General features: G+C 45.3%; 1 protein-coding gene across 1 annotated transcript in view; it reads right to left on the bottom strand.

The window, feature by feature from the left end:
- The window catches only part of MPHOSPH8 (M-phase phosphoprotein 8), a 46,846-nt gene extending 20,475 nt beyond the window's left edge, over positions 1 to 26,371 (bottom strand). The window contains exons 1-4 of the mRNA XM_037890621.2: positions 26,106 to 26,371; positions 19,861 to 20,016; positions 15,901 to 16,752; positions 2,553 to 2,658 (exon numbers count right to left, since the gene is read on the bottom strand). Coding sequence (XP_037746549.1) covers positions 2,553 to 2,658; positions 15,901 to 16,752; positions 19,861 to 20,016; positions 26,106 to 26,276 — 1,285 coding nt within the window. The 5' untranslated portion in view covers positions 26,277 to 26,371. The remainder of the gene's footprint in view (positions 1 to 2,552; positions 2,659 to 15,900; positions 16,753 to 19,860; positions 20,017 to 26,105) is intronic.

The following is a 26,371-nucleotide window of genomic DNA, read 5'->3' as shown; positions in this document are numbered from 1 at the left end:
AATCAATTGCTTAATATACATAATTATACATTTTCCCTGCTTACTGAGTCTGTGTGACATCTGTAACTGCACATTATCTACCAATGTCTTGAAATTCGAGTTGTAATTTGAAATAGCTAGTCAGATGCAGTCCTGCAGATGTGCATCTGTGAGGCGGGTGCGATACTTGGACTTGACAATCTTCATTTGTGAAAACGCCATCTCACACAGATAGGTGGAACCAAAGCAAGCTTTCACTTTTAAAGCACAGGACAATAGAAGGGGATACTTGTCTTGGTTTATGAGTCCACAAAAATCGCTCTCCTTTGATCTGGCTTTCAGCTCAATGTCACTTTGCATGGTAATTATCTCCATATCAATTCCACTACTTTGTAAATCAAACACCTGATTGATTTTTGCAGCCAACCCACCAATGTCTGCTGGAAGGAATGGATTTGAGATAGACATGATGGAGTCAATCATCATGTGTAATTCTTGAAATCGCCTGTTGAATTCCTCTGCTAATTCCTCTGCTAATTTGTCAGCTGTGCACAGAATGTTTCTGGGTGGAACCATTTTCCTTTGTCTTCAATTTTTTCTAGTATTTTCTCCAGACTCGGGAAGTGTTGCAGCATTTTATCCTTTAACTGGGAGGATCACAGACTCAGTTTCAATTTGAATGCATTCACCGCACTGATCATATGTGATAAGTCTGTCCTTTTCCTGCAGTTCGCAGTTCAGTTCGTTCCATTTGGACGTTATGTCAGTAAGGAACCTGAAGTCTAGCAGCCATGCGTTGTCTGACATCTCATTGCACACTTTATTCCTTGATTTCAGAAGAGTGATGATTTTGGGCATTAGATCCAAAAAAATCTTTGCAGGACTTTCCCCCTGCTTAACCACCTCACATCTGCATGGAGGAGCAGCTCACCGTAAGCAGTATCCACTTCGTCAAGTAAAGATTTAAAACAGGCAGTGCTGGAAGGCTCTTGCCCCAATCAAGTTTACAATTCTGACGGTTATTTTCATTACATATAAGAAGTCCATAACTTAACTCGCTACTGCTTGCTGGTGGATTATACAGTGGTAATTCACAAATAAAGGAAAATCTGGATCATTTCTGCAAAATGCAATAAAGCCTGCATGTGCGCCAAGTATGGAGGGTGCACCATCCGTTATGATCAAAACAAGTTACTTGATTGGAATGACTTTCTCAAGCATGTACTTTTTGAATTCGTTGTAGATATCTTCACCTCTTGTTCTCTCTTTAAGAGGCAAAACAGTCTTTAGTTATCTCATCCTTAAAAACCATTTGAACAAAAATAACTACTTGGGCTGTGTCAGTCATGTCAACTGATTCATCAAACTGCAGTGAAAAGCATCCACAGTCATTCAAATCCTGCGGTAGCTGCTGAAAGAGGTCTTCGGACAAACGTTCCACCCGTCTTGCTACTATGGAAGCACCAAGTGATATGCTCTGAATTGCCGTCATTATTTCCTCTTTATTTTTGTTTTTGAAATCTTTAAATAAGGAGTCCGCTGCCACAGTCATTGCCTCTTTAAATACTTCTCCATCCATAAACTATTTCTTGTGTTTTGCCAGCAGATGGCAAACACGAAACGATGCTTCAGCAGAAGCCTCCCCTTTTGCTGCTGGTTTAGTAAAACATGACCATTGAGCTTTCAAAACAGCCTTGCTGAACACCCTGGGAAGTGACTGGATTTTCTTCGGGAAGGCAGAAGCACTGTCCCGCCCCTCTCTGAGATTAGTGCAGCCTCTTCCCTGCCAGTCCCTTCTCCCTATTCAGCATTAATGGCACCCCAAATGGCTCCCCAAATGGCTCATTCATCATCCCAATTTAGCCAAATGAATTGTGTTGTTATTCCAGTTACAACAATGAATGACCGGACATCAAACACCATTTTGAATTCATAGCGAGAAGGCAATCAATTATTTAGTTCCCCTGCCTGGCTGGGAGCACCAGGTTTTGCACTGGAAACAGGCTCTGTTCCATTAATGGTATTTCAAAGCCCCAGTCAGGAGACTGGAGTATTTCATTTCATGTCATGACAATTACCAAGGTGGCTGTTGTTGTTAACCCCCTGCAGTCTCTGTTAGGCTAAGGCTGATGATCTGTTTGGGATGGGGTTGGTATGCGCCTTGCATGTGTGTAAATTAACCTGTCTGCGGCTGCTTGTTTAATCAGGACAGTTCTCAAACTGGGGCTTCCTTTGACTGGCACTGCAGCCTGTGCTTCAGACAGAGAGCCGCATCTCAGCTGTACTGTGAGTTCAGCGGGCGCATCTAGCATTTGGGCTGTACTGTCCCTGCAGCGTGCACTTTGTTAAAGCACCGTCTACTGTTGGAAAACCACCTCTTTGGCTGAGAGCATGGTAGGGTGGGTGGGATGTACTCCCCTAGCTGGCTGTGATCCTGAAGGGGGTGGCGGGACGAGATGGGGGACTAAGACCAGGATTGCCACTCAGAGGCTCCAGGATCAACTGGTTGGGGACCACTGGTCTAAAAGCTCTTTGTTCTCTCTAACTGTGCAAAACCCTTGATTATAACTTACTTTTTAATCCCTTCTGCTCTTTTCTGCCTTTTTCTTCCTTTTCGGAGTCATATCGTTTCTGAGGTTTTTCTTTTATTTCATTTTTCTTTACTTCCTTTTCCTGGTACTGAAGGCAAAAGATAAAATTAAAGTGCTATGCTATATTAAAGTGAAATGATCAGTTTTCAACTGCCAAGAACCAAAGTTCAGAGTTCTGCATTTCTCTGCCAGAGCCATCACTAACATTAGATTAGTGTGGGGAACAGGGGGATAATAAAATGGAGAGTGAACAGCACAGGTGACCTATAGTGGGATACAAAGCCTTTCACATTTGATTTGCTGATTTAAAATCCAGACAAGGTTGCTAGTGAATAAAAGTAATCTGATCTGTCACAAACTTACATTAAAAATGTTTAGTGCCCTTAGTCCAGCTCCCATTGAACAGATGTTCACATGGTAAAATTACCACCAACATTAGCACTTTTCAATCAAAGCTTTAAGCAATTTATACTACAATTACTTTATATTGGAAGAGAGTAGGAACTATTAGCATCCACATTTCTTGTTCTTTCAATACCCCAAGTATGCTGGGTGCTTTTCTAGCATGAAAAATACACACAGTCTCTGTTTCAAAGACCTTACAGTTTCCCTTCTTGTGATATGTCTAAAATTAGGACAAACTATAGGGAGGAGAAAGTGTGATAGAAGCCACAGGTTACAAAAAGATCTTGCTATTACTCAATGAAAACATTCACATCTTGATGTGCAGATGGAGAATAGTTAAAAAATTAAAAATCAAATTTTTTAAAAATTAAAATTAAATGTAGATTTTAAAAAATAAACATAGGGTATCATAATATATTGAATACAAAAAATATTAAGCAGTACATTTTTCTGCCAAGTTTTAAAGAAAATCAAAACAATGAACTGGTGAAAGTCACTGGCTAAACCCCTGGAACCAGAGTTTGCTGAAGTATTAAACCAGCCTTTGATAGCAATACCCTCTTCTGCAGATGGAGAGAGAATATTTTCTTCATTTCAGTTTATTCAACTAGTTCAGTTCAATGACTTCCAGTTCATTCAAAGTTAAGAAACCAATTGTGAGTTGAAAATGGAAAGCTTGTTTCCCTTTTCCAATCTATGAATTAAAAAAAAAACTTGGTGTGAGATGAGATTCCTACTACTTGTAAAATCTTGAAGAACATGGTGACTAGAAACAAACAGTTCAATTCACTAACTACAGATCATACTTCCTTTGTTTAATAAATCATTTTTCTTATGTAACCAGCACATTTAAGGTAGGTTTTTATATAAAAAAATTTAAAACGCTGGCTTTGTACATTTTTAATTGAATTTCCATCCAAACAGACCTTGACATAAATCACAAGTAAAAAATAATCTAGTAAAGGAATGTATCATTCACCATTTTCTAACAAAGTAAAAAACTAAGAATCTTAAGAAAGATGACTAAACGTATATTAAGTTACATCATTGCTTAAATGAGTATACATAGTATAACTTTCTCTTTAACAAAAAGAACCAAATGTAGTCTAAAGACTGTATTTAGTGGCAAATCAACATGTTTTAATAGTTACCAACCTATGACAATCAAACTCTCTTTAGAAATACAATGCAAAAGTACAAATGAAAAATGATTCTAAAAAAAAAGGTCATTTAAATCAAGATTTCCACCTTGCTGATTTGAATAATGATTAAAAAAAGACGGTTACTCACCTTTGTAATTGTTGTTCTTCAAGATGTGTTGCTCATATCCATTCCAATTAGGTGTGTGCACGCCACGTGCATGATCGTCGGAAGATTTTTACCCCAGCAACACTCGGTGGGTCGGCTGAGGCGCCCCCTGGAGTGGCGCCTTCATGGTGCCGGATATATGCCCCAGCACCCCCTCAGTTCCTTCTTGCCGGCTACTCCAACAGAGGGGAAGGAGGGCGGGTTTGGAATGGATATGAGCAACACATCTCGAAGAACAACAGTTATAAAGGTGAGTAACATCTTTCTTCTTCGAGTGCTTGCTCATATCGATTCCAGTTAGGTGACTCCCAAGCCTTACCTAGGCGGTGGGGTTGGAGTGAGATGTCGCGGAGTAAAGGACCGCTGAACCAAATGCAGCATCACCCCGGACTGCTGAATTATCGCTTAGTGGGCGGCGAAGGTATGCACCGATAACCAAGTAGCTGCCCTACATATCTCCTGTATGGGTACGTGTGCCAGGAAAGCAGAAGATGAAGCCTGAGCCCATGTGGAGTGAGTGGTAAGGTGCATAGTTGGGACACCAGCCAAGTGATAGCACGAACAGACGCATGATGTGATCCAGGACAAGATGCGCTGGGAGGAGACTGGAAGGCCCTTCATCTGGTCTGCCACAGCAACAAACAGCTGCAATGTTTTCCTGAAAGGTTTAATTCACTCGATGTAGAAGGCGAGGGCCCTGCGAACGTCCAGGGAGTGCAGCTGTTGTTCCCGTCGAGAGTCGTGCGGCTTCGGGTAGAAGACAGGGAGGAAGATGTCCTGGTTGAGATGGAAGGCAGACACCACCTTAGGGAGGAAGGCCGGGTGGGGTCGCAGCTGTACCTTGTCCTTATGGAACACCGTATATGGTGGTTCTGATGTGAGTGCCCTGAACTTAGACACACACCTTGCCAAAGTGATAGCTACAAGGAAGGATGTCTTCCAGGAACGGTACAGGAGTGAGCAGGTGGCCATCAGCTCGAACGGGGCAGCCATGAGTTTGGAGAGAACCAGGTTAAGATCCCACGTAGGGACCGGTTGTCGAACTCGTGGGAACAGGCGCTCCAACCCCTTGAGAAATCTGCTGACAATGGGATTGGAGAAGATCGAACGCCTGTTTTCGCCCGGGTGGAAAGCCGAAATAGCTGCCAGGTGCACTCTGATGGATGATATCGCCAAGCCCTGCTGTTTTAAGGACAGGAGGTAGTCCAAGATGATAGGTACTGACGCCTGTACCGGGGCCATATGACTGAGCGCAGCAGCAGGAAAAACGCTTCCACTTGGCTAAGTACGTGGACCTGGTAGAGGGCTTCCTGCTACCCAAAAGGACCTGCTGTACGAAGCGAGAGCAGCACAACTCAGATTGAGTTAGCCATGCAGCATCCACGCTGTGAGGTGGAGAGATTGCAGGTCGGGATGACAGAGTTGTCCGTGGTCCTGAGTGGTCAGGTCTGTCCACAGCGGGAGTGGAACTGGAATGTCCACCGACAGCTCTAGGAGAGTGGTATACCAGTGCTGCCGAGGCCACGCCGGGGCAACCAAAAATCAGACGGGCTCTGTCCCTGCACAGCTTGAGCAGGACCCTGTAGACTAGTGGGAATGGAGGGAAAGCGTAGCACAGGTGATCCTTCCACTGTATTAGGAAGGCGTCTGACAGGGAACCCGGAGAGCGTCCTTGTAGAGAGCAGAACACTTGGCATTTCCGATTCTCACGAGAGGCCAATAGGTCTATCAGGGGAAAGCCACACTTCAGGAAGACAGAGTGGATGATGTCCGGGAGAACCGACCACTCGTGAGTCTGAAATGATCTGCTGAGGTGGTCCGCTAAGGTGTTCTGGACTCCTAGGAGAAATGACACCATCAGATGGATCAAGTGGGCTATACAGAATTCCACAGATGAGTGGCCTCCTGACAGAGGGGGGACGACTGGGCTCCCCCTTGCTTGTTGATGTAAAACATGGCTGTTGTGTTGTCTGTGAGGGCTGCAACACAACGGCCCTGAATGCACTCTTGCAATGCCTGACACGCCAGGCGCACGGCTCTGAGCTCCCGTACGTTAATGTGCAGGGATAACTCTCCTGCCGACCATAGCCCCTGTGTACAGAGGACCCCGAGGTGGGCTCCCCATCCCAGGGATGACGCATCCATGACTAGGGACATGGAGGGCTGCGGGGTGTGAAATGGCACCCCTTCGCACAGTGATTTGGGGTCCAGCCACCAGTCTAGAGAGGCTAATATCCCTGGCGGGACAGTAACCACCGTGCTCAAGCTGTCCTGACCCGAGCGGTATACTGTTGATAGCCAGGCTTGGAGTGGACATAGCCACAGCCTGGCGTGCATGGTCACATATGTGCAAGAGGCCATATGTCCCAGGAGGCACAGGCATGTTTTCATGGTCGAGGTTGGGAAGTTTTGCAGGCTGTGGACGATGTTCACCTGGGATTGGAAGCGTGCTTCCAGCAGAAGTGCCCGGGCTAGGCCTGAGTCTAAGACTGCTCCTATGAATTCTATCCTCTGGGTTGGTACCAGAGTAGATTTTGTGACTCAGCAGGAGGCCCAGTCGATTGAACATGTTTATGGTGAGCTGGACATGAGACTGCACCTGATCCCTGGAGTGGCCCCGAATAAACCAGTCGTCGAGGTATGGGAACAGCTGGATCCGTTGTCAACGAAGGGAGGCAGCCACAAGAACCACACACTTGGTAAAACACCCTGGGGGCCGTAGATACGCCAAAAGGAAGGACGGTGAATTGAAAGTGCTGTTGATTGACCACAAAACGAAGGAAGCGTCTGTGCGCTGGGTAGATTGCAATGTGGCAGTACGCGTCCTTCATGTCGAGGGTGGCGTACCAGTCTCCAGGATCTAACGAAGGAACAATGGTACCTAGAGAGACCATGCGGAACTTCAACTTTACCATGAATTTGTTGAGTCCGCGTAGGTCCAGGATAGGCCGAAGCCTGCCCTTGGCCTTGGGGATTAGGAAGTAGCGGGAGTAAAAACCCCTGCCCCTTGACTCTCTTGGAACCTCCTCTATCGCCCCCACAGCTAGGAGTGATTGGACCTCCTGTAGAAGGAGGTGCTTGTGAGAAGGGTCCCTGAAGAGCGACGGGGTAGGAGGATGGGGGGGAGCAAATTGAAGGGAGTAACCCCTTTCCACGGTGCAAAGGACCCAATGGTCTAATGTTACGTGAGACCACGCACAGAAGAAATGGGAGAGACGATCTTGGAAAGGCAGGGAAGGATCCTGAATGGAGACTGGTGCTCCGTCCTTGGGCGCACCTTCAAAAGTTCTGCTTAGGCCCAGGCAATGGCTTGGGAGGGCCATGGCCTTGGCGACCAGTTTGTCGTCTTCTACCACCTCGTCCGCATCTTCTAAAGAAGTCCTGTCTTGGCCGAGGGGGAGGGTAGGACCTCCGAGGCTGCGGTCTGAAGGGCCTTCTCTGCGTTACTGGGGTATGCATTCCCAGAGAGCGCACAATAGTTCTCAGGTCCTTCAGACTCTGCAGCCTTGAGTCTGTTTTGTCTGAGAATAGGCCTTGGCCATCAAAGGGTAGGTCCTGGAGTGTCTGAAGCAACTCTGGTGGTAAGCCAGAGACCTGCAGCCACGAGATGTGGCGCATGGCTATGCCCGAGGCTAGGGTCCTAGCCGCCGCGTGCAGAGAGCCTTGCAGGGAGGTTCTGGCCACCTTCTTGCCCTCCTCCTCTAGGGCCCCAAATTCCTCTCTGGATTCCTGTGGAACCAACTCTTTTTTGAATTTCTCCATAGAGTGCCACGAATTATAATTGTATCTGTTCAGGAGTGCCTGCTGGATGGCCACCCTGAGCTGCAAGCCTCCGGCCGAATACACCTTGTGCCTAAACAAGTCTAGGCATCTAGCATCCTTTGATTTGTGCACCCGGGCTGACCATGCCGTTCCTTCTTGTTAACCGAAGCCATGACAAGGGAACACGGCTGGGGGTGCATGTAGAGGTACTCGTAGTCCTTTGAGGGGACAAAGTACTTCCTTTTCACCCCCTTGGCCGTAGGTGGAATAGAGGCTGGCAGATTGTCTTGGCATTGGTCTGTATAGTCCGTATGACTGGGAGGGCCACCCTGGACGGTGCCTCCAGGGACAGAATGTCAACCACCAGGTCCTCTTCCTCCACCACCTCCTCTACCTGGAGGTTCATATTGTGCGCCACCCTGCAGCACAGCTCCTGGTGGGTGCAGAGGTCCATAGGAGGAGGGCCCAAAACCGTAGTCCCTGCCACTACCTCATCAGGCGAGGATGAGGAAGATACCCCCGGGACTAAGAGATCCTGCATGGGGTCCTCATTTGGAGGAACTTGTTGCCCAAGGTCCACCACGCTAGGGGCGTGGGCCTGTGTTGACACTGGAGCAGTCCCCTCAGAACCTCCTGGGGGGGCGAGACACAGTGACCTCTGGGACTCGGGGCTCCGAAGGGGAGGAACGGGAAGCCCACAAAGGAATCCCTTGGGCCTGATGGTATGCCCAGGGGGTCTAAAAAGACCACTGTGGAGGTCCTTGGCCCAAGTCCTGGCCTTCGTCCAGCCACTGGCCTGCACCATCCTCGCCCCAGTCATGGGTGAGAGAGCCACCTTGTGAGCGTGACGACGTGGAGGTGGAGCGAGGTGGCCAAGGCAGTGCTGAACGTGTTGGCGCAGAATCCGCCGGTGCTGTACGGTGCCATGGTGCCAGCGACTGGTGGAGAGATGTAGAACAGTACCGAGATGTTGATCGGTGCCTGCGGTTGTATCGATACCGGGAGCCTGATCTGGATCTCGATGGCGACCTTCGATGAGACCGGCGCTGGGATTGGCTCTGGGTCGAGCGCCGCTCTGACCGGTACCGGGAGCGGTACCAAGAGTCCCATCGGTACCGGCTGTATCGCGATTCTGATCTTTGCGAGCCGGAGCAGCGTCGCGAGTACGACTGGCGCCGAGAACGGGATTGGTGCCGGGACTGCGAGCGACGCCATGAAAGGTGCCGGGACCAAGATTGGGACCAGGACTGGTGCTGCCCTGCTTCACTCGGCAACGGTGATTGTATCAGGGATGGTTTTCCCTTCGATGGCACCGCCCGCACCAGAGGTGCCACTGGCTGCAAGGGAGTCGGCTCTGTGAGCGCGATCAAGTCCCGCGCTGTAGAAAAGGTCTCTGGCGCAGAGGGGAGCCTTAGCTCGACTGCGGTGTGCACTGGGGAGTTAACAGGCACCAGACTAGACGGCCCTTACGGCGTCGGAGTCAACGGTGTAGGAGCCGTTACTTGTCCTGTGTGCTCCAGCAATGGATGCGGCTCCGGTGTGGGAAGTGTTGGTGGCTGTTGAATCGACAAAGAAGAAGCAGTCGGCACCTTCTTGAGCTGCTTCTTCTTCTGGCCCGGGGACAGGGACTGGCACCGCGGTGGTGGAGGTGCCGGAGGGGCATGACGCCACAAGTCTTTAGCAGAGTCCAAACGTGGTGCCGCACCAGTCGGTGCCGCAGGGGCACTCCGCACCGAAGACGATGCCAAGTCCCAGTGCGCGGAGGAAGAGACCAGGCTAAGTGCCACCTCCATAAGGAGTCTAAAGTCCCGCTCCTTTTTGGTCCTCGGCTTGAAGGCTTTGCAATTGTGGCACTTGTCCGCTTGGTGGGATTCCCCCAGACACCTTAGGCAAGGGTCGTGGAGAGTCTCCCGTTGGCATCGGCTTCAGGCAAGCCAAGCAGGGTTTGAAGCCCGGAGACCTAGGCATGGGCCCCTGTATCAGGACGGGTAGAGGGGAGAAGACCCCGCTCCACCCAACTAAGTACACTAACTACTAGTTACAACTATTAACAGGTATTAAGAGAGAAAGCTAGGGAGAGTGGAGATCAGCTACGCTGCGCTCCACAGTTCTAAGGACTGTCACAGGTGGTAAGAAGGAACTGAGGGGGCGCTGGATCAGCTGGAGCATATATCCGGCACCATGAAGGCGCCACTCCAGGGGGCGCCTCATCCGACCCACTGAGAGTTGCTGGGGTAAAAATCTTACAACGATTGTGCATGCGGCGCACACACACCTAATTGAAATCAATACGAGCAAGCACTCGAAGAAGAACCGGTGATTTAAATCAATCCACCTACATGATGTAGTGTTAATGTCTTCAAAAGTAATTACTACAAATTCATTTATGGGCACTGAGGAAACAGTGATTAGGATTATTTAACACGTTAAGGAATCATCACTACAATAAATCAGAAAAGGTTAACAAAAGATCCAGTCCAAAGATTCTTTGATTATATAAAAACACAGATGCATATTTATCTTTACAACACCTCTGTGAGGCAAGATGGAATTATCCCCAATTTTACAGTCAGAAATTAAGGCCAAAATTATAAGTTCCTACTGACAATCTCCAGTTGCAAAGGCTCAGCAACTCTGATAAACCTGGTGACTGTTTGGTAACTTGGGCATACAGAAAATAAGGAAGATTAGTTATTCCTGTGGGAATACTGCACTACTGTGTAATGCAAAATTTGTGCAGAATTCTCCCACCGAATTGGGGTTGCAGCACTGCTGGCCACCACTAGGGGCCACTCTTCTCTGCAGAGGCCAGCTCGCAGTGAGCAGAGCACCCATCCTGGCAGGGATGGAGGCTGCATGCTCTGGCTGCCGGGCTTGACCCCCAATCCTCATTCTCCTGGGCATGAGAGGGCTCCGGACAGCCAGCTCTGTCAAAGGGTGAAGAAGGATAGGGCAGGGCTGTACTACACCACATCCCCCAGCGGGACAGTAAAGAAGCTGGAGGGAGTAAAAGCTCTGGGGGAGGCCCCCATGGCTGGGCTCTGGAGGGGAGAGGGTTGCAGGTATCTGGGCTCTGGGGGGAAAGGGGGTGCGGAGGTCTGGACTCTGGGGGCCCCATGCAGCCACCTCCACTCCCACCTGGAGCTTGGTTGTCATAGGAGTTTCTTTAACTTTCTACTCCTGGGGGAATTTTTTTTCTGTTGTCTGTATTGTTGACAAGTATTTAGAAATAAATTACCAAAATAATTGAAACTGGAGTGATTATATTGTGTTATTTTGACAATAAAAAAATTCAGAATTTTAAAATATTGTGTGCAGAATTTTTAATTTTTTGGCACAGAATTCCCCCAGGATTAATTAGTAGCCACCTGTAAAGTAAGTATGGTTTAAGTAACTCATCCAACATCACATAGGAACTCTGTGGCAGAGGCAGGGATATAATCCAGTTCTCCAAGGTAGCATTCAGTGGCCTCAACCAAGAGACCTCCCCTTTGTCCCTACAACTTTCAAATTGTAGAACAAACAAGGAAAAGGTCAGATAGCCTCCATATTACGCAACTTTGATACATTCCCTGAGCACCATTCATACTACATACTGAATGACACAAGAGTCTTATGAAACATAACATGTGACCATTAAAGATTATATCATAATGTATACACAACAGGATGAATTAAATTTGCAACTTTAATATTCTTTTAATATAGTTTTTAAATGTAGCTTAAGTTTCAGTTTGCTTGTTAAAAAAGCATAGAAATTAAATCATGAGAAACCACAGTGACCACTTCTACCCCCAAATCTGATAGGTCATCAGCAAGGTTTGGACCTTAGACCCACAGCACAGATCTCTACCACCAGATTTAAGTAACTTGTAACAGTAGTAGGCGGTTTTCCTTTAAGCAGATCAGCCTCTAGATGAGGAAGAATACACATTTTGCCAGTAGGTTTCACAGCTACAACCATGGTGCTTCAACTCAGATTGGGGTGTGTGCAGAACAGAGGTTGCCATTGATGGGGGGGAGGCAGGCAGAAACAAACCAAAAAAAAAAAATCCACATCCATTATGGCATGGTCTATCCTGTGGGAGGGGGCAGGATATTGCCCATCCTCTTTTACCGTTCTCAAACTTGGAGGACTTCCTGGAAGGACAACAGAGGTATTCCTGGTATCATGACTCATATAAGATCCAGAAAAGGTGCACTGAACAGTGATCCGTTTAAGGGGTGGCAAACCCTGTCCTCAAGGAAACCATGTAGTGGAAATGTAACAATGAAAATCTTGCCAATTCTTGTTCACTATGCAGGAGTAGTCCATGTACGGCAGGGGTAGGGAACTTTTTTTTTTTCTATCAGGGGCCACTGACACACAGAAAAAAAAAAAATCAGTCATCGGCCTCACACAGCCCGCGGGGGGCAGGCCATGGACGCTCTGGGCTTCCCTTAGGGTGGGGCCAGAAATGAGGGGTTCAGGGTGCAGGAGGGGGCTCTAGGCTGGGGTGCAGTAGGGGATGAGGGCTCCAGTCAGAGGTGCTGGCTCTGGGCTGGGGCTCAGGATGAGGGGTTTGGGATACAGAAGAGGGCTCTGGGCTGGGGCCAACAGGTTTGGAGTGCAGGAATTTGGCTCAGGGCTGGGGCAAGGGGTTGGGGGTGCGGGGTCTGGGAGGGAGTTAGGGTGCAGGAGGGGTTTCTGACCTGGGGCAGGAGGTTCAGGGTGCAGGCTCCGGCCGGGCAGAGCTCACTGCAGGCGGCTCCCAGTTGGCAGCACAGCATGACTAAGGCAGGCTTCCTGCCTGCCCTGGCTCTGTGCTGCTCCCAGAAGCGGCTGGCATGTCTGGCCTCTAGAAGGAGGTGTGGCCAGGCAGCTCTGTGCAGTGCCCGCGTCTGCAGGAGCCACCCCCATAGCTCCCATTGGCCAAGGTTCCCGGTCAAGGAACTGCAGAGCTGCTGCTGGGGGTGGGGGTAGCACACAGAGCTTCCCTGATTGCCCCTCCACCAAGGGGACGCAAGGAAATGCCAGCCGCTTCCGGGAGCTACATGCAGCTGACTGGACTTTTAACGGCACTGAATGGAGACTTGCTGGGGGCCGGATGAAATTAAGCAGTGGGCCAGATTCGTGCCATAGGTTCCCCACCCCTAATGTAAGTGACAAACAGGCCTTTAGAGTCTGCAGAAGGTACAAATGGTGGGATTTAAGGTTTTCCAGTAATACAAATGCAGTGGCTTTTAAAAGATTTTTAGGAACTGAATAATTTTTCAAACACATGATCATTTCTCATTATTGTTCTCGAACTTCTAAATCTTCAGATTACTTGGATCAGTAAGTATAACACACTTTGCAAACTTACTGTTTGTACATGTTTATACTTCGTGCTAAGTGATCTCAAGTTAAATATCCAAGAACTTGAATTTCCTAAATAAGTACCTGGATAAGACAGCAACTCCATTTGGGAGTTCTCTTGCAGTTTCCAGTCAGTTCTACCAAGTCTCTTTATCTACCTTTTTTTTTTTTTTTTTTATTAAAGTCCTGACTACAAAAAAACTGACCCTTTGCCGACAAATCTTCTTGAGCTGCTGCTGAGAACATTTATGTACTAATTTAGGTCAGACAAAAATCCTGACAGACTCAATTATGCCTTCTTGTCTACGAGTTTTGTTTTCAACGCTTGTTCAGAGAGGACTTGTTCTGAAAAACTTTCAAATTCCTTGTTTAGACAGAGCTTGTTTGCTTAAATTTATTTCTGTCAGCCGGTGTAATTTTTGTCTGAATGCAGTATGGTTATAGCCGTGTCAACCCCAGGATATTAGACACACAAGATGGGTCAGGTAATCTCTTTAATAGGACCAATTTCTGTTTATGAGAATAAGCGTCTCTCTTTCACCAACAGAAGCTGGTCCAATAAAAGATACTACCTGATTCACTTTGTCTCTCATTTTTGGCTGAATACTTTCTAGATTTGAACTATTTGCTGTAAAAGTTTTACACAGGATTTAACACTTAAGCCAGCTAACATGAAGAAGATCTCAGTCTTTAACAATGTTTAGGCAACTGCTACAGGACTAGGAAGAACAGAAGGCTTATTTTAAAAAAAAAAACCCACCACAACGTTTTAAATACGGCTATGCCCCATCCAAGTTGCTTGGCTTAACCATGTTTAGAATAGCTGTCACAATCATTAAACTCTAGTATGGACAGGGTTTCGGCTTCTCTAGTTCCACTTTTGTTTTCTTCCTCTGAAGGCAGTATCTACATTTGATATTTATATTCTGTTTTTGAACCTGATTTGCCCACTCAAAGGTGCTCAGGGAATGTATGCAATTACCTTGATTAGAGTACCGGAGCTGAACTAATGATACAGACATATTTGCCACTGATCACTGAAAAGAATGTTACTTTTGAGGAGTTTTGTCTGTAATTTTTGCTACAATCAGAATGCCAGTTGCTATGTGCACAAACTGCAAGCAGCGATGCAGTGGTCTCAGGCAGCTAAACATTACATTGTTCAATAGCATTTTTCATAGAAGGCCATTTTAGTTTTCCCAGTACTGTACACTTATTCTTTACCTTTTCTACCCCAGATCCTCCTTAAAATATAATCTTGTGCTCAGTGAGGAACATAACAGTACTTCAAAGCAAAGAAACGTACTGCTTCAGAAATGTTTTTAGATTAATCTGAAGGGTGTGTGTCTTAAATGCTGAATTTCAGGTTTTTATTCTGTATTGTCTGCATTATATCTAAAAACAACAAAAAGAAACTCTAGCGAGACAAGCCTGCTGCACAGCTATTTGGGAGACTCGGGTTTATAACTGATTTCAGGATTCCAATTCCTAATTAGATACCAAAATACACAAATTACAGTAATGGTATACTTAAAAACACAGAGATGGCATGTTAGCCATGCCACATAAGAACACTTCATAGCATGATAATAACTGGACACTCACTAGACGGCTGAATGCCTTACTATAAAATAAGGGGAAGAATGCCAAACCGAAGGTGGTCAGAGGTACAAGGTAACGGACAAGTGGCTAAAACAGATAGTACAAAGGTTGTTTAGAATGAAACCTAACCAGTTCTCAAGCAACTGAAAACAGGAAGCTGGAGAGATTCACAGGCGTGATTCCATGGATGCTCTGGGGCTGGAACACCCATGGAAAATAAACAGTGGGTGCTCAGCACCCACTGGCAGCCCTGCAGGTCGCGCCTCCTCCCCCCAGCACTTCCTACTCACCTGTGCCCCGCCAATCAGCTCCTCCCACTCCCTCCCACTGCAGATCAGCTGCGGGGGCAGGAAGAGGCGGGTGAGGGGGCGGGAAGAGGCAGGGGAAGAGGTGGGGTGTGGGCAGGACAGGGGCAGGAAGATGCAGGGTGGGAGCTTGTAGGGAGGGGCAGAGTGAGAGCAGGGCCTGGGGCAGAGCGGGGGGAGGGTCGAGCATGCCCTGACAACTCATTAAATCTCTCCATAGGTACTGACTTAAACTCTACTGAACACTAAACTAAAGACAAGCTAACTTAATGTACAATACTTACTTTCTGAACAATTTTAGGATTACCTTTGATAAAGTGCCTCTTCCCTTTGACATGTCCGCCACATTCAGATAACATTTAGAGACAGGCTTCTCTCCTAACATGCTCCCTTCTTTATTATGTTCAGTATACAGAGAAAATTTTTCAAACAGAGTCTCCCCTATAGAGTGTGCAGTGGGCTTCTTTCATTTTATCCTCATTAACTCTCCCAATTATATTTTTGTCTTTGCGATCAGAAATAGTAGGCTTTTGAGGTGTCTGAGGTATGTCCCTGGCATAATATTTGTCTGATTTAAACTTTGTTTTTCAAATTTCAAAACACTGCTTACCTCCCCAACTGAATCAGTCGACTTGCGCCCTTTTTCATCAGTGCACAATTTCAAACTTTTTTGCACTGGAGCAGGTGTAGGTGAAACTTTGTCTAACTCTGCAGAAGATTTTGCCTTTTCTTGAGCTTTTTGTTTTTTGTGCATATTTTTCTTCTCCAAATAGTTGTCCTTTGTTTCCACTTTTTTACTTTCCTCTTTGTAATCTTCAGCCTTTTTAAGTTTCTTCTTTTTCCTTTTAACCTTCAGCTCAATGCTGTCCTCTTCAGTACTTGCTGACCCATCTGGCTGCCTGTCAGCAATGGAATCCTTCATAACCATTTCCTGTTCAGATTTCTCTTTTCCACTTTTTATCTTGTGTTTCTCCTCTCTACCCTCAGAACACAAGTCTGAATTTTCATTGTCAGCTACTTGAGAAAATGAATCATCTAGGGTGCTTGACTCAGAGTCAAACTGAAGGTCACCATGTTTTTCCTTTCGCAATTTTTTACTTTCTTTAGAATCCTCTTTACATTTTGTCTTTAAATCTTTAACTTCTCCCTTCTTTTTCTTGATTTCTTTAGAATCTTCTTTCTTCTGCTTCTTAGGATCTTTTGAATCTTCCTTGGTTTCTGAAGTTCTTTTTTTTGGTTTCGAATCTAAAATCAAACTATCTGAGGAGTTTTCACGTTCCAGCCTGGGTTTCTCTTTGAATTTTGCAGACTTTGATTTTTTCTTTTTCAAATCATCTGGGCTTCTATCCTCACCATCTTTTGATTTTTTTTTCTTCTTCTTTGGTGATGTGTCTTCTTTTGCTTCACTTTGCAAGTCACTGTCAGATTCTGCTTCAAATAATTCATCATTTAAAGACAGCTTCTATAAAATGAAGAAAAACAGAAACATTTCTTTCCTCCTTTCCCAATTAAACTTTATTATTTATGTACTTCAGTGCACAACAGTATTATACATGCTTAAATCGATAGAGCCCAAACCCAGGGTAGTGCAAGATTTCAAATTTTTAAACACAACTGTAGCTTGTAGTGGTTGTTCCCATTCTAGCTCATCATTACTAAGTCCTCTCTGAAACAGGACTAGATCAAAGTGCATTAACAAACTTAATGCATGCCAGCAGGGTCCACGTGGACAGATAGTCCACGGCAGAATAGTGCAGGGGAAATTCACACCCCTGCTTACTGCGAACGAATTATTTGTGTCGACAAGCCCTTACTCAAGTTACTACCTCTGGAAGTGGCACTAACAGGCACATGGAGGGAAAAAAAATAAAATAAAAACAGGCAGGATGTATCTGGGTAGCTATATTGAGCAGCAAAATAGAGCACAAACTTGATTCTGGACTCTTCCTTGCTGCAAGAGTCAGTCCTGGTCTACACTTAAAGGGTAGTCTGACATAACCCCCAGTGTAGAGACAACTAGGCTGACAGAAGAATTCTTCCATCAGTTTAGCTACCGTGTCTTGGGGAGGTGGATTTCCTCTCCTGCAGTAAATACCCTGTCAATGTAAAAAGTGTCTACATTACAGTGCTACAGTGGCATAGCTGCAGCTGTGCCGCTGTAGCACCCATAATGTAGACATGGTCTAATTAACTTGATATTGCGAAGGTGATCTACTGATTCTTCAGAAGTAAGGCACAAGATTCCAAAGAAACCTGTTGTAGGTTATTTTAAAGCACATGGGTATGTCCACGCTGCAATAAAACAGCCAAGGCTGGCCTGAGTCAGCTGACTCTGGCTTGTGGGGCTCAGGCCCCAGGACTATAAAACTGCAGCGTAGACATCTGGGCTTAGGCTGGAGCCCAGCAAGGGGGAGAGGGTCCCAGACCTGAGGCTCCAGCCTGAGCATCTACAATGCAATTTTATAGTGTTGCCACCTGAGCCCCATGAGTCCAAGTCAGCCGAAATGGGCCAACTGCAGCGTGTTATTGCAATGCAGACATACCCTATAAGAGCCTCTTAAAAACCCATGTGCCCATCATCCATTACATTTACTATAAACTAAACAGGAACAAAGAAAAATTCCCAGGGATTAGTGGGCAAAGAATATCCAAACAAGGCAGGGAGGGAAAGTACTACTTCAAAGAATGAGTGAGCAAAGAGTTCTCACTGGAAGAAGATAGGGTTTGGGTGTGGGGATGGTAGAAAGATTTGCATTTAACTGCCTGCTGAGTGTTGATTAGACTGGCTCCTTACCATTTAACTTTGGGCTTAATTAAACTTTGAGATGAATCTGGGTAGGGTAAATTCATTCCCTGGCTGATGCAGAAAACTGTCTAAAACAAACAATAATAGCAAGGCTGAGGCTTTAAAAAAAACAAACAAAAAAAGTAGAGCAAAACAGAGCAGTGCTTTAAACTAAAAAGACTATCCAAAATGGTCTCCGTTCCTGCTGCCCTCCCTGCAAAAGCTTAATCTACGAGAGAGAAGAAAATGGTGGTAAGACTGACATCAGATTCTGCATTCTGTGCCTACAATTATTTCACTGGTATAGACACATAACTGTTACTATTAATGAGAAAAAACAGTTCCTAGCTGTAATTCTAGCTTTCAGAAGATAACTGCTGTGTAAATATTCAGAAATCTAGTTAATCTTGTTTCACAATATGGACTGAAAAGTAAGCATTCCAATATACAAAATGAATCTCTCGTCTTACACTGTAAAGATATTAAAACCAGCAGGAAAGCATGAAAACCTACAGTAGGCTTTAAAAGAAGATTATATGTTCCCATATACCCATCAAAACTTAAGTGTTAAGGAATGTTTTCAAACTACTCTAATAGGAGAGCCAATTTTATATAGAAATGTAGAAAAATGTGACTGTTTATGACTATTCTAGGAGAAAAGAACTATACTAGCAGGTCACACACTTTATTTCTTGTATAGGCTGAGTTTATTGCACAAACCAGAGGTTCCTTCCATCTTCCCTTACAAGGTTTCTGTGTTGCACTCGCACATTCCCCTTCTTTTTCAGGGATTCATTGCAACTCCTCACAATCTCCCTGCTACCATGGGTTTTGCATGCCCCAGGCCCAGCTTCTCTCCCCCTGCCATGGCAAGGGCTGTATGGCCCCCACTTCCCGGGTCCCCCATTCTCTATCACCTATGATAGGAGCTCTGTGTGCACCCTTATTTCACCTCCTTCTCCCCAAATGAGGGGGGAGGGACAGCTAGGTGGTTTGAGCATTAGCCTGCTAAATCCAGGGTTGTGAGTTCAATCCTTGAGGAGGCCATTTAGGGATCCGAGGCAAAAATTGGGGATTGGTCCTGCTTTGAGCAGGGGGTTGGACTAGATGACCTCCTGAGGTCCCTTCCACCCCTGATATTCTATGATTCACCACCAGTCCCTTTCCCCTACGCCAGACACTCCCAATCTATCTGGGTGATTAGTCAGTCAAGGCATCTTGTTACATGTTAAACTGTATTAAGAAGCCAAGCAGGAATATTTTTATGCCACAAGGCATTAACTGATGTCGTCAACTGGCTGCTTGAACTATATACAATTGCAGAGGTGCCTGAAACAGTGATTGTAGTAATCTGATGGTAGGGTTTCCATTTCTCGCCTTTTGGTTTTCCAATTTCCCCCCAGAATCAGTGAGGTTCTGGCCACTGACGCCTTGAACATTCCCAATAACTTTGGAATTGATCGTATGCTGAGTTCACAAGTTATGTTACATAAAGAGAAATGCCATCAAATTAAATGTAAGGACCTCACAAGCTTGGCCAAAAGGGGCACTTAGGGTATTTTTTCCTAATTTAAGAGATTTTTGTAATCTTACCCAAACTTTAATTAATAGCAACTCCCAAGCGAGCAAGCAATGGTCATTCCAATAATAAAGGCCTCTACTAAAAAGAAATTTTGATTATATTTTAGAGTCTGAACACAACTCCATAGAACATTTAATACCAGAAAATGAGGCCTAAAAAGGGAAAGACGTCTTTAAAGGAAGGTGGGGGAAAAGCAGACATACCTGTATGTCCTTCTTAACAGGCTTAGGCTTACTATCCACTATTTTTTTTCGGAATTCAAGCAGCACTTCCTTACAGTCTTCCAGATGAACCTCTGGTTCCCAGGTATCATCGTCCGAGGTATATCCCTTCCACCGCACTTTGTACAGAATTTTACCCTGAGAGAGCAAAAAGTACTTATAAAACAAGAGTTTATAGGGGGGGTTTCTACAGTATCGACTTGCTCTTGTGAATCTTAATGTATAATGGTTTAGTCTAATGTCATTTTATAGGATGAAAATGTTAATTCTAAAAAGGGAGATGAGCCATGTTTTGCTATAATCATTCATGCAAACATGTTCTCATAGTTTGAAGTATTACACAAAAGAGGTTTTAAGTACAGTGAGTATAAGACTTATTTCTTACAGTAGTTCACTAAAGGTTCACTAAACCATTTGGTTTTGCCCAAAGTTCTTTGCTGCGTCTCCAAACAAATTTAGCAATTTCACATTACAATGATGAACAAATCACTTTCCTAGATCAGGATACACCTTGATAGGGGACACATATCGACTACTCAGCTTCACAAGAACGAAGTCTGCTACAAGAATTCAGTTTTTTCCTTTCCTGGCTTCACACTGCAGGACACGTGCCCAGAAGCACTTGAACTGAAGTGCAGGGTGGAGCAAAAAAAAAATAAAAATAAATTAGGGCTGTCAATTAATCGTAGTTAACTCACACGATTAACTAAAAAAAATTAATTGCAATTCATTGCACTTAATAGAATACCAACTGAAATTTATGAAATGTTTTTGAATGTTTTTCTACATTTTCAATATTGATTCCAGTTACAACACAGAACACAAAGTGCACAGTGCTCACTTTATATTATTTTTATTACAAATATAGGCACTGTAAAAATGATAAACAAAAGACGTATGACGTGAATTGAAAAATACTAACTACTGAAGCGCAATCTCTTTACCGTGAAAGTATAACTTACAAATGCAGGGGGGTTTTTTGTTACAGAACACCACTCAAAAACGAAACAGTGTAAAACTTAAGAACCTACAAGTCCACTCAGTCCTACTTCTTATTCTGCCAATCGCTAAGTTTGTTTACATTTACGGGAGATACTGCTGCCTGTTTCTTATTTACAATGTCACCTGAAAGTGAGAACAGGTGTTTGCATGGCATTGCAAGATATTTATATGCCAGATGCATTAAAGATTCATATGTCCCTTCATGCTTCAGCCACCATTCCAGAGGACATGCTTCCATGCCGATGATGCTCGTTAAAAAAATAATGTGTCAATTAAATTTGTGACTGTACTACTTGGGGGGGGGAGAATTGTAGGTCTCCTGCTCTGTTTTACCCGCATTCTGCATATATTTCATGTTATAGCAGTCTCGGATGATGACCAGCACGTTTCGTTTTAAGAACACTTCCACAGCAGAACTGACAAATCGCAAAGAAGGTACCAATGTGAGATTTCTAAAAATAGCTACAGCACTCAATCCAAGGTTTAAGAATCTGAAGTGCCATGTAAAATCTGAGAGGGACGAGGTCTGGAGCATGCATTTAGAAGTCTTAAAAGAGCAACACTCTGATGCGGAAACTACAGAACCCAAACCACCAAAAAAGAAAATCAACCTTCTACTGGTGGCATCTGACTCAGATGATGAAAATGAACTTGCCTCAGTCTGCGCTGCTTTGGATAGTTATCGAGCAGAACCCATCATCAGCATGGAAGCACGTCCTCTGGAATGGTGGTTGATTAACAGAATTTTATACATAACACAGATTAACAGAATATATATGATTTTAATTATATATATATATATATATATATATATATATATATATATATGATTAACAGAATATATAATTCTGTTAACGTGGTTACCATTATCAACCAATCTCACCAAAAAACAGTATCGAGTCTGTCTGACAAGACCATTTTCCGTAAGACCATGCTGATTGGTATTAATTATGCTACCGTATTTTAATTCTTTATTAAATACACTCCATGTCAGAATATCCATGACATGAGACAATTTCACTATTGGCTCTGGATTAAAGCACTTTAGATGCAAGAGGATTTTGTTACTTTCCCTCAATAGAGAGCAGTGGTTTTCAAAAATTACATTGTTTTCCAACAATTTTGGAAAGAGAAGTTTCAAAAGAAACTTTGCTACTCTTGACTATCCTAAATAAATTTGTCATCTGCAAGCTCTGTATCTCACTGTTCATCCCCTTTCGCGGATCCTTTAATATATTAAACACTAGTACACAACCTTGCTACATCCCACTTAATCTTTTACACTGTTGAACACTGACCATTTATTCCCATTTGTTTTCTATACAGGTCAGTGTCTAAGGTTATGTCCATACTACAAATTACATCACTCAGGGGTGTGAATAATCCACACCCTATAAGCAATGTAAATTATACTGATCTAAGCACCAGTGTAGAACACGCTCTGTTGGCAGGAGAGCGTCTCACACTGACGTAGCTACTGCATCTCCTGGAGGCAGGAGTTAAGCCGATGGCAGAGTGTCTTCATATATATGCTGCCGTAATGCTTCCAGTGATGTGCCACGATAAATGATGTGATACAGACATAGCCTAATTCAAGACAGTACTTTATTTAATACTTAACTACCTTACAGATTCTTGTAATGAACTTTGTCAAGGATATTTTGAAAATCAAATTTGTTGTGGGAGGGAGCGGGGGTCACATTTCTTTAAATAAATTTCCAAAATGTTCACCTGTCTGCTTTACCCTCCTTTTTAAGGTTATTAATGCACTAAGCAATACATACCAGAGAGTCTCAGAGAACTAAAGGTGCTTTAATTCTAGCTTCTTTTTCAAATTACAAAAATAGGGTGGGTCTACATGAAGTCTTAGGGCACAGCACGCTGGGGTACAAATCTACAGCACTCTAGCCTGCCATGCAGCCGCTGGTGCTGCGCACTGAGGGTGTATCTGCATTTAAAATGCTGCAGCAGCGCAGCTGCATCATTGTAGCACTACAGTGGAGACACAACCTACACCGGGGGTCGGCAAACTTTTTGGCCCGAGGGCCACATTTGGGAATAGAAGTTGTACAGCGGGCCATGAATGCTCACAAAATTGGGGTTGGGGTGTGGGAGGGGGTGAGGGCTCTGGGGTGGGGCCAGAAATCAGTTCCGGGTGCGTGAGGGGGCTCCAGGCTGGGGTGGGGCAGTGGTATGCGGGGGGGGGGGCTCCAGCTGGCGGTGCAGGCTCTGGGGCGGGAATGAGGGGTTTGGGGTGCAGGAGGGTGCTCCAGGCTGGGATCAAGGGGTTCGGAGGGGGATCAGGGCTGGGGAAGGGGGTTGGGGAGAGGCTATGGGGTGCAGACTCCAGGAGGTGCTTACCTCAAGCAGCTCCCGGAAGCAGCGACATGTCCCTTCTCTGGCTCCTAAGTGGAGGTGCGGCCAGACGGCTCTGCACACTGCCCCGTCCGCAGGCACCGCCCCTGCAGTTCCCATTGCAGTGTGTAGGGCAAGCTGCGTGGAACGACCCCTGACCCTGCTCCCCCGCTGGAGCACCGGACGGGGACAAGCCCTAGACCCTGCTCCCCAGCGGGAGCTTGAGGGCCGGCTTAAAACGGCTGGTGGGCCAGATCCGGCCTGCAGGCTGTAGTTTGTCTACCCCTGACTACACTGACAGGAGGGGTTCTCCTATCTGTGTAGGTACTACACCTCTCCAAAAGGCAGTAGCTAGGTCAATGGAAGAATTCTTTTGACCTAGCATTTGTCAACACCAGGAATTAAGTCAGTATAGCGACATCTCTCAGGGGTATGAATTTTTCACACACCCTCCCCCGAGGGATGCAGCAATACCAATATGAATTCCTAGTGCTGACCAAGCTTGAGGGTTTTGGAGCATACTTCAGTTTATTGAATATAGTCAGTGGGCTTACATTTATTACACTGGAGTATCTGAACATAATTTGGCCTTTAGAGCACATGATGAACAGCATGTAGTGAATGAAGCAATTAACAAAGATTAAAATAACTCATGAATATAGCCAAATTGATATTTAACACATTTAAAGATTTATTTAGTCTGTCTAGAGACTTTATTTTTGTATGCCATAGCAATTTTACTGTGCTCTTTTCACTTCTAACGTTATTTCTAAAATGTTGCATCCCTGCCTTCATTTACTGAGCACCCTTAAGGTTTGTCTACACAGAAACTGGGAGCCAAAATAATTCACCCTTTTTTTTTGGTGCAAGTGAACATGGACTTCAGAAGGAGATACATCTTACACTGGGGTATATGTTAGTAAAAAGTTAGATGTTTTAAGTAGCAAAATTCAAGAAATTAAGGCTAACTCCATAAGCCAACACAGAAGAGTTCTAAGATGAGGTGTTACAGATCTGCCAGATAGTGAGCATCAACAAGCTGCACATAAATGTAATAAATCTTGAAGCTTTTGCACTTCAGTTTTAATCTGAAGGATTATTTAGTTTTCCCTGTATATTTTGGCTATTTCTCCACAATCAACATGCCTATAAAAATTGTATAAGTGATGCAGAATTCAACCTATATAAAAACACACAGAATACTACTCAACAAACTTCAGAGTTCAAACCCTAATGCTTGGTCTACACTAGGAAATTAGGTCAGTATAACTGTGTTTCTCCATAAAAAATCCACCTCCCTGAATGAAGCAAATAAGCTGACCTAACCACCCGTGTAAACAGAGCTAGGCTGACAGGAGAAAGCACTGAAGCACAACAGCGGCGCAGGTGCAGTGTAGACAAGCCCTAAGAGTATCTCAACATTTCAAAGAAAAGCTAACTTAAGTTGTGAAAGACATTCCTGCTGTCTCTAAAATTGTATTCCTAGCCTGAGAGATTCTGTGCCCCAAACAGATGCATGAAAACTACCTAGAAACCACTACAGGGAAAGTAACTTTATACAACAGCAGTGGGAACTTAGAATACTTTTGATGATTTAAGTTATATTCAGAAACAACTGGAAGTTCAAGATGGATTAAACAATGTGTTCACTGAGATAATACATTTACTAACTGACCACATTTGTCAGAATCTTATACCAGTGAGCCACTGACCCAGAAAACGGGTATTTTCACAATGTATTTTACCACTGCAACTACCAGGAAAAAAGTCAAAATTATTTTTTTCCTAATAATTCTTTCATGCAAAGCTACAAAGAGCATATTTTATATTTGGGTTATATAATAAAAGCACTAAGATACAGCACTGTTTTCATGGGGTTATAGCCCAAGTAAAACAAAAACAAAAAAAATCACCCCAGACAAACCTGACCCACAAGAATCCATATAACCTCAAATATTGGCACCTGTGTGTCTTTGTTGGTTTTATGATTGGGACTCAAAAATGAAGGTATTTTAGGAACAATTTTCTGTCGGTGTCACTTTAAAAATGATTCTCCTTTGTGCCTTTATTCCACGTTACACAGAAAAGTTTCACCACTTCATGTAGCCATAAAGAAAGGATTTGACACTCCCAGCTTGAGATCCCAGACTAACTGATCCACTGGGTAGAGACAGTTATGCTAAATGAAGTACCTAAAGCAAAGTATTTTAAATTAGCTTCAGGCAGCTTGAGTTATAAGTAGCCATATGAAGGTGGAAACAAAAAGAACCGAAACCCAAATTCAAGCCTGTGCAAGATGCTACCCTGCTACCTTTGGTTATACCATTAGAAAACAAAGGCATTTGTGTTGTGAGGGGAAGAGATGGGGAGTCAGCCCACCTGAAGGCATCAGCTGTTTGGCTGCTCCCCTCACAGCCCCTCACCCTTCGTCTAGCCAGGGGTCTAGGACTCAGGTGCAGAACACAGGAATGCGAGGAATATGTGGCCACGGGAGAGAGAGGGTGAGACAAGAGTGACACAGGAGGCAGGGACTGTGGGAGAAGGGAGGAAGTCAGGGAGCTTCTGGGGGAAAGGAAAAGAGAAGGGAATGAATGGAAGAAGTAAGAGGCAGGGAAGGGTCCACAACAGCAGCTAGCTCTAGCTCCCATTATCCCCGCCGGGCCGGGGCTCCCCTCATTCACCCCACCCCCCGGTCCCCGGTCCCCGCCGGGCCGTGGCTCCCCTCATTCACCCCACCCCCCGGTCCCCGCCGGGCCGTGGCTCCCCCCATTCACCCACCCCCCGGTCCCCGGTCCCCGCCGGGCCGGGGCTCCCCTCATTCACCCCACCCCCCGGTCCCCGCCGGGCCGGGGCTCCCCTCATTCACCCACCCCCTCCGTTTTCACATCCAGGATCTTCTCCACTTCGAACACGTCCTCCTCCTCCTCGCTCTCGCCGCCCGCATCGCCCCCGGCCTTGCCAGACCCCGCCGCCGCTTCCTTCTCCTTCTCCGCCTCGGCTTCGGCCGCCGCCGCCTCCTCCCCGCTCCCGGCCGCCGCCATGTTGGGGTGAATTTCAAGCGACTACAAGCGAAAAGCGCTGCGACAGCCACGGCCAGGCGGACAGCGCCGTGACGCAGCCTCTGCGGCCAATCAGC

This window comes from Chelonia mydas, chromosome 1 (genome assembly GCF_015237465.2).
Source record: "Chelonia mydas isolate rCheMyd1 chromosome 1, rCheMyd1.pri.v2, whole genome shotgun sequence".
Classification (NCBI taxonomy): Eukaryota; Metazoa; Chordata; order Testudines; family Cheloniidae; genus Chelonia; species Chelonia mydas.
Note: the sequence above shows the minus strand (reverse complement) of the source record. Positions and strands in the feature narration are given on the sequence as shown.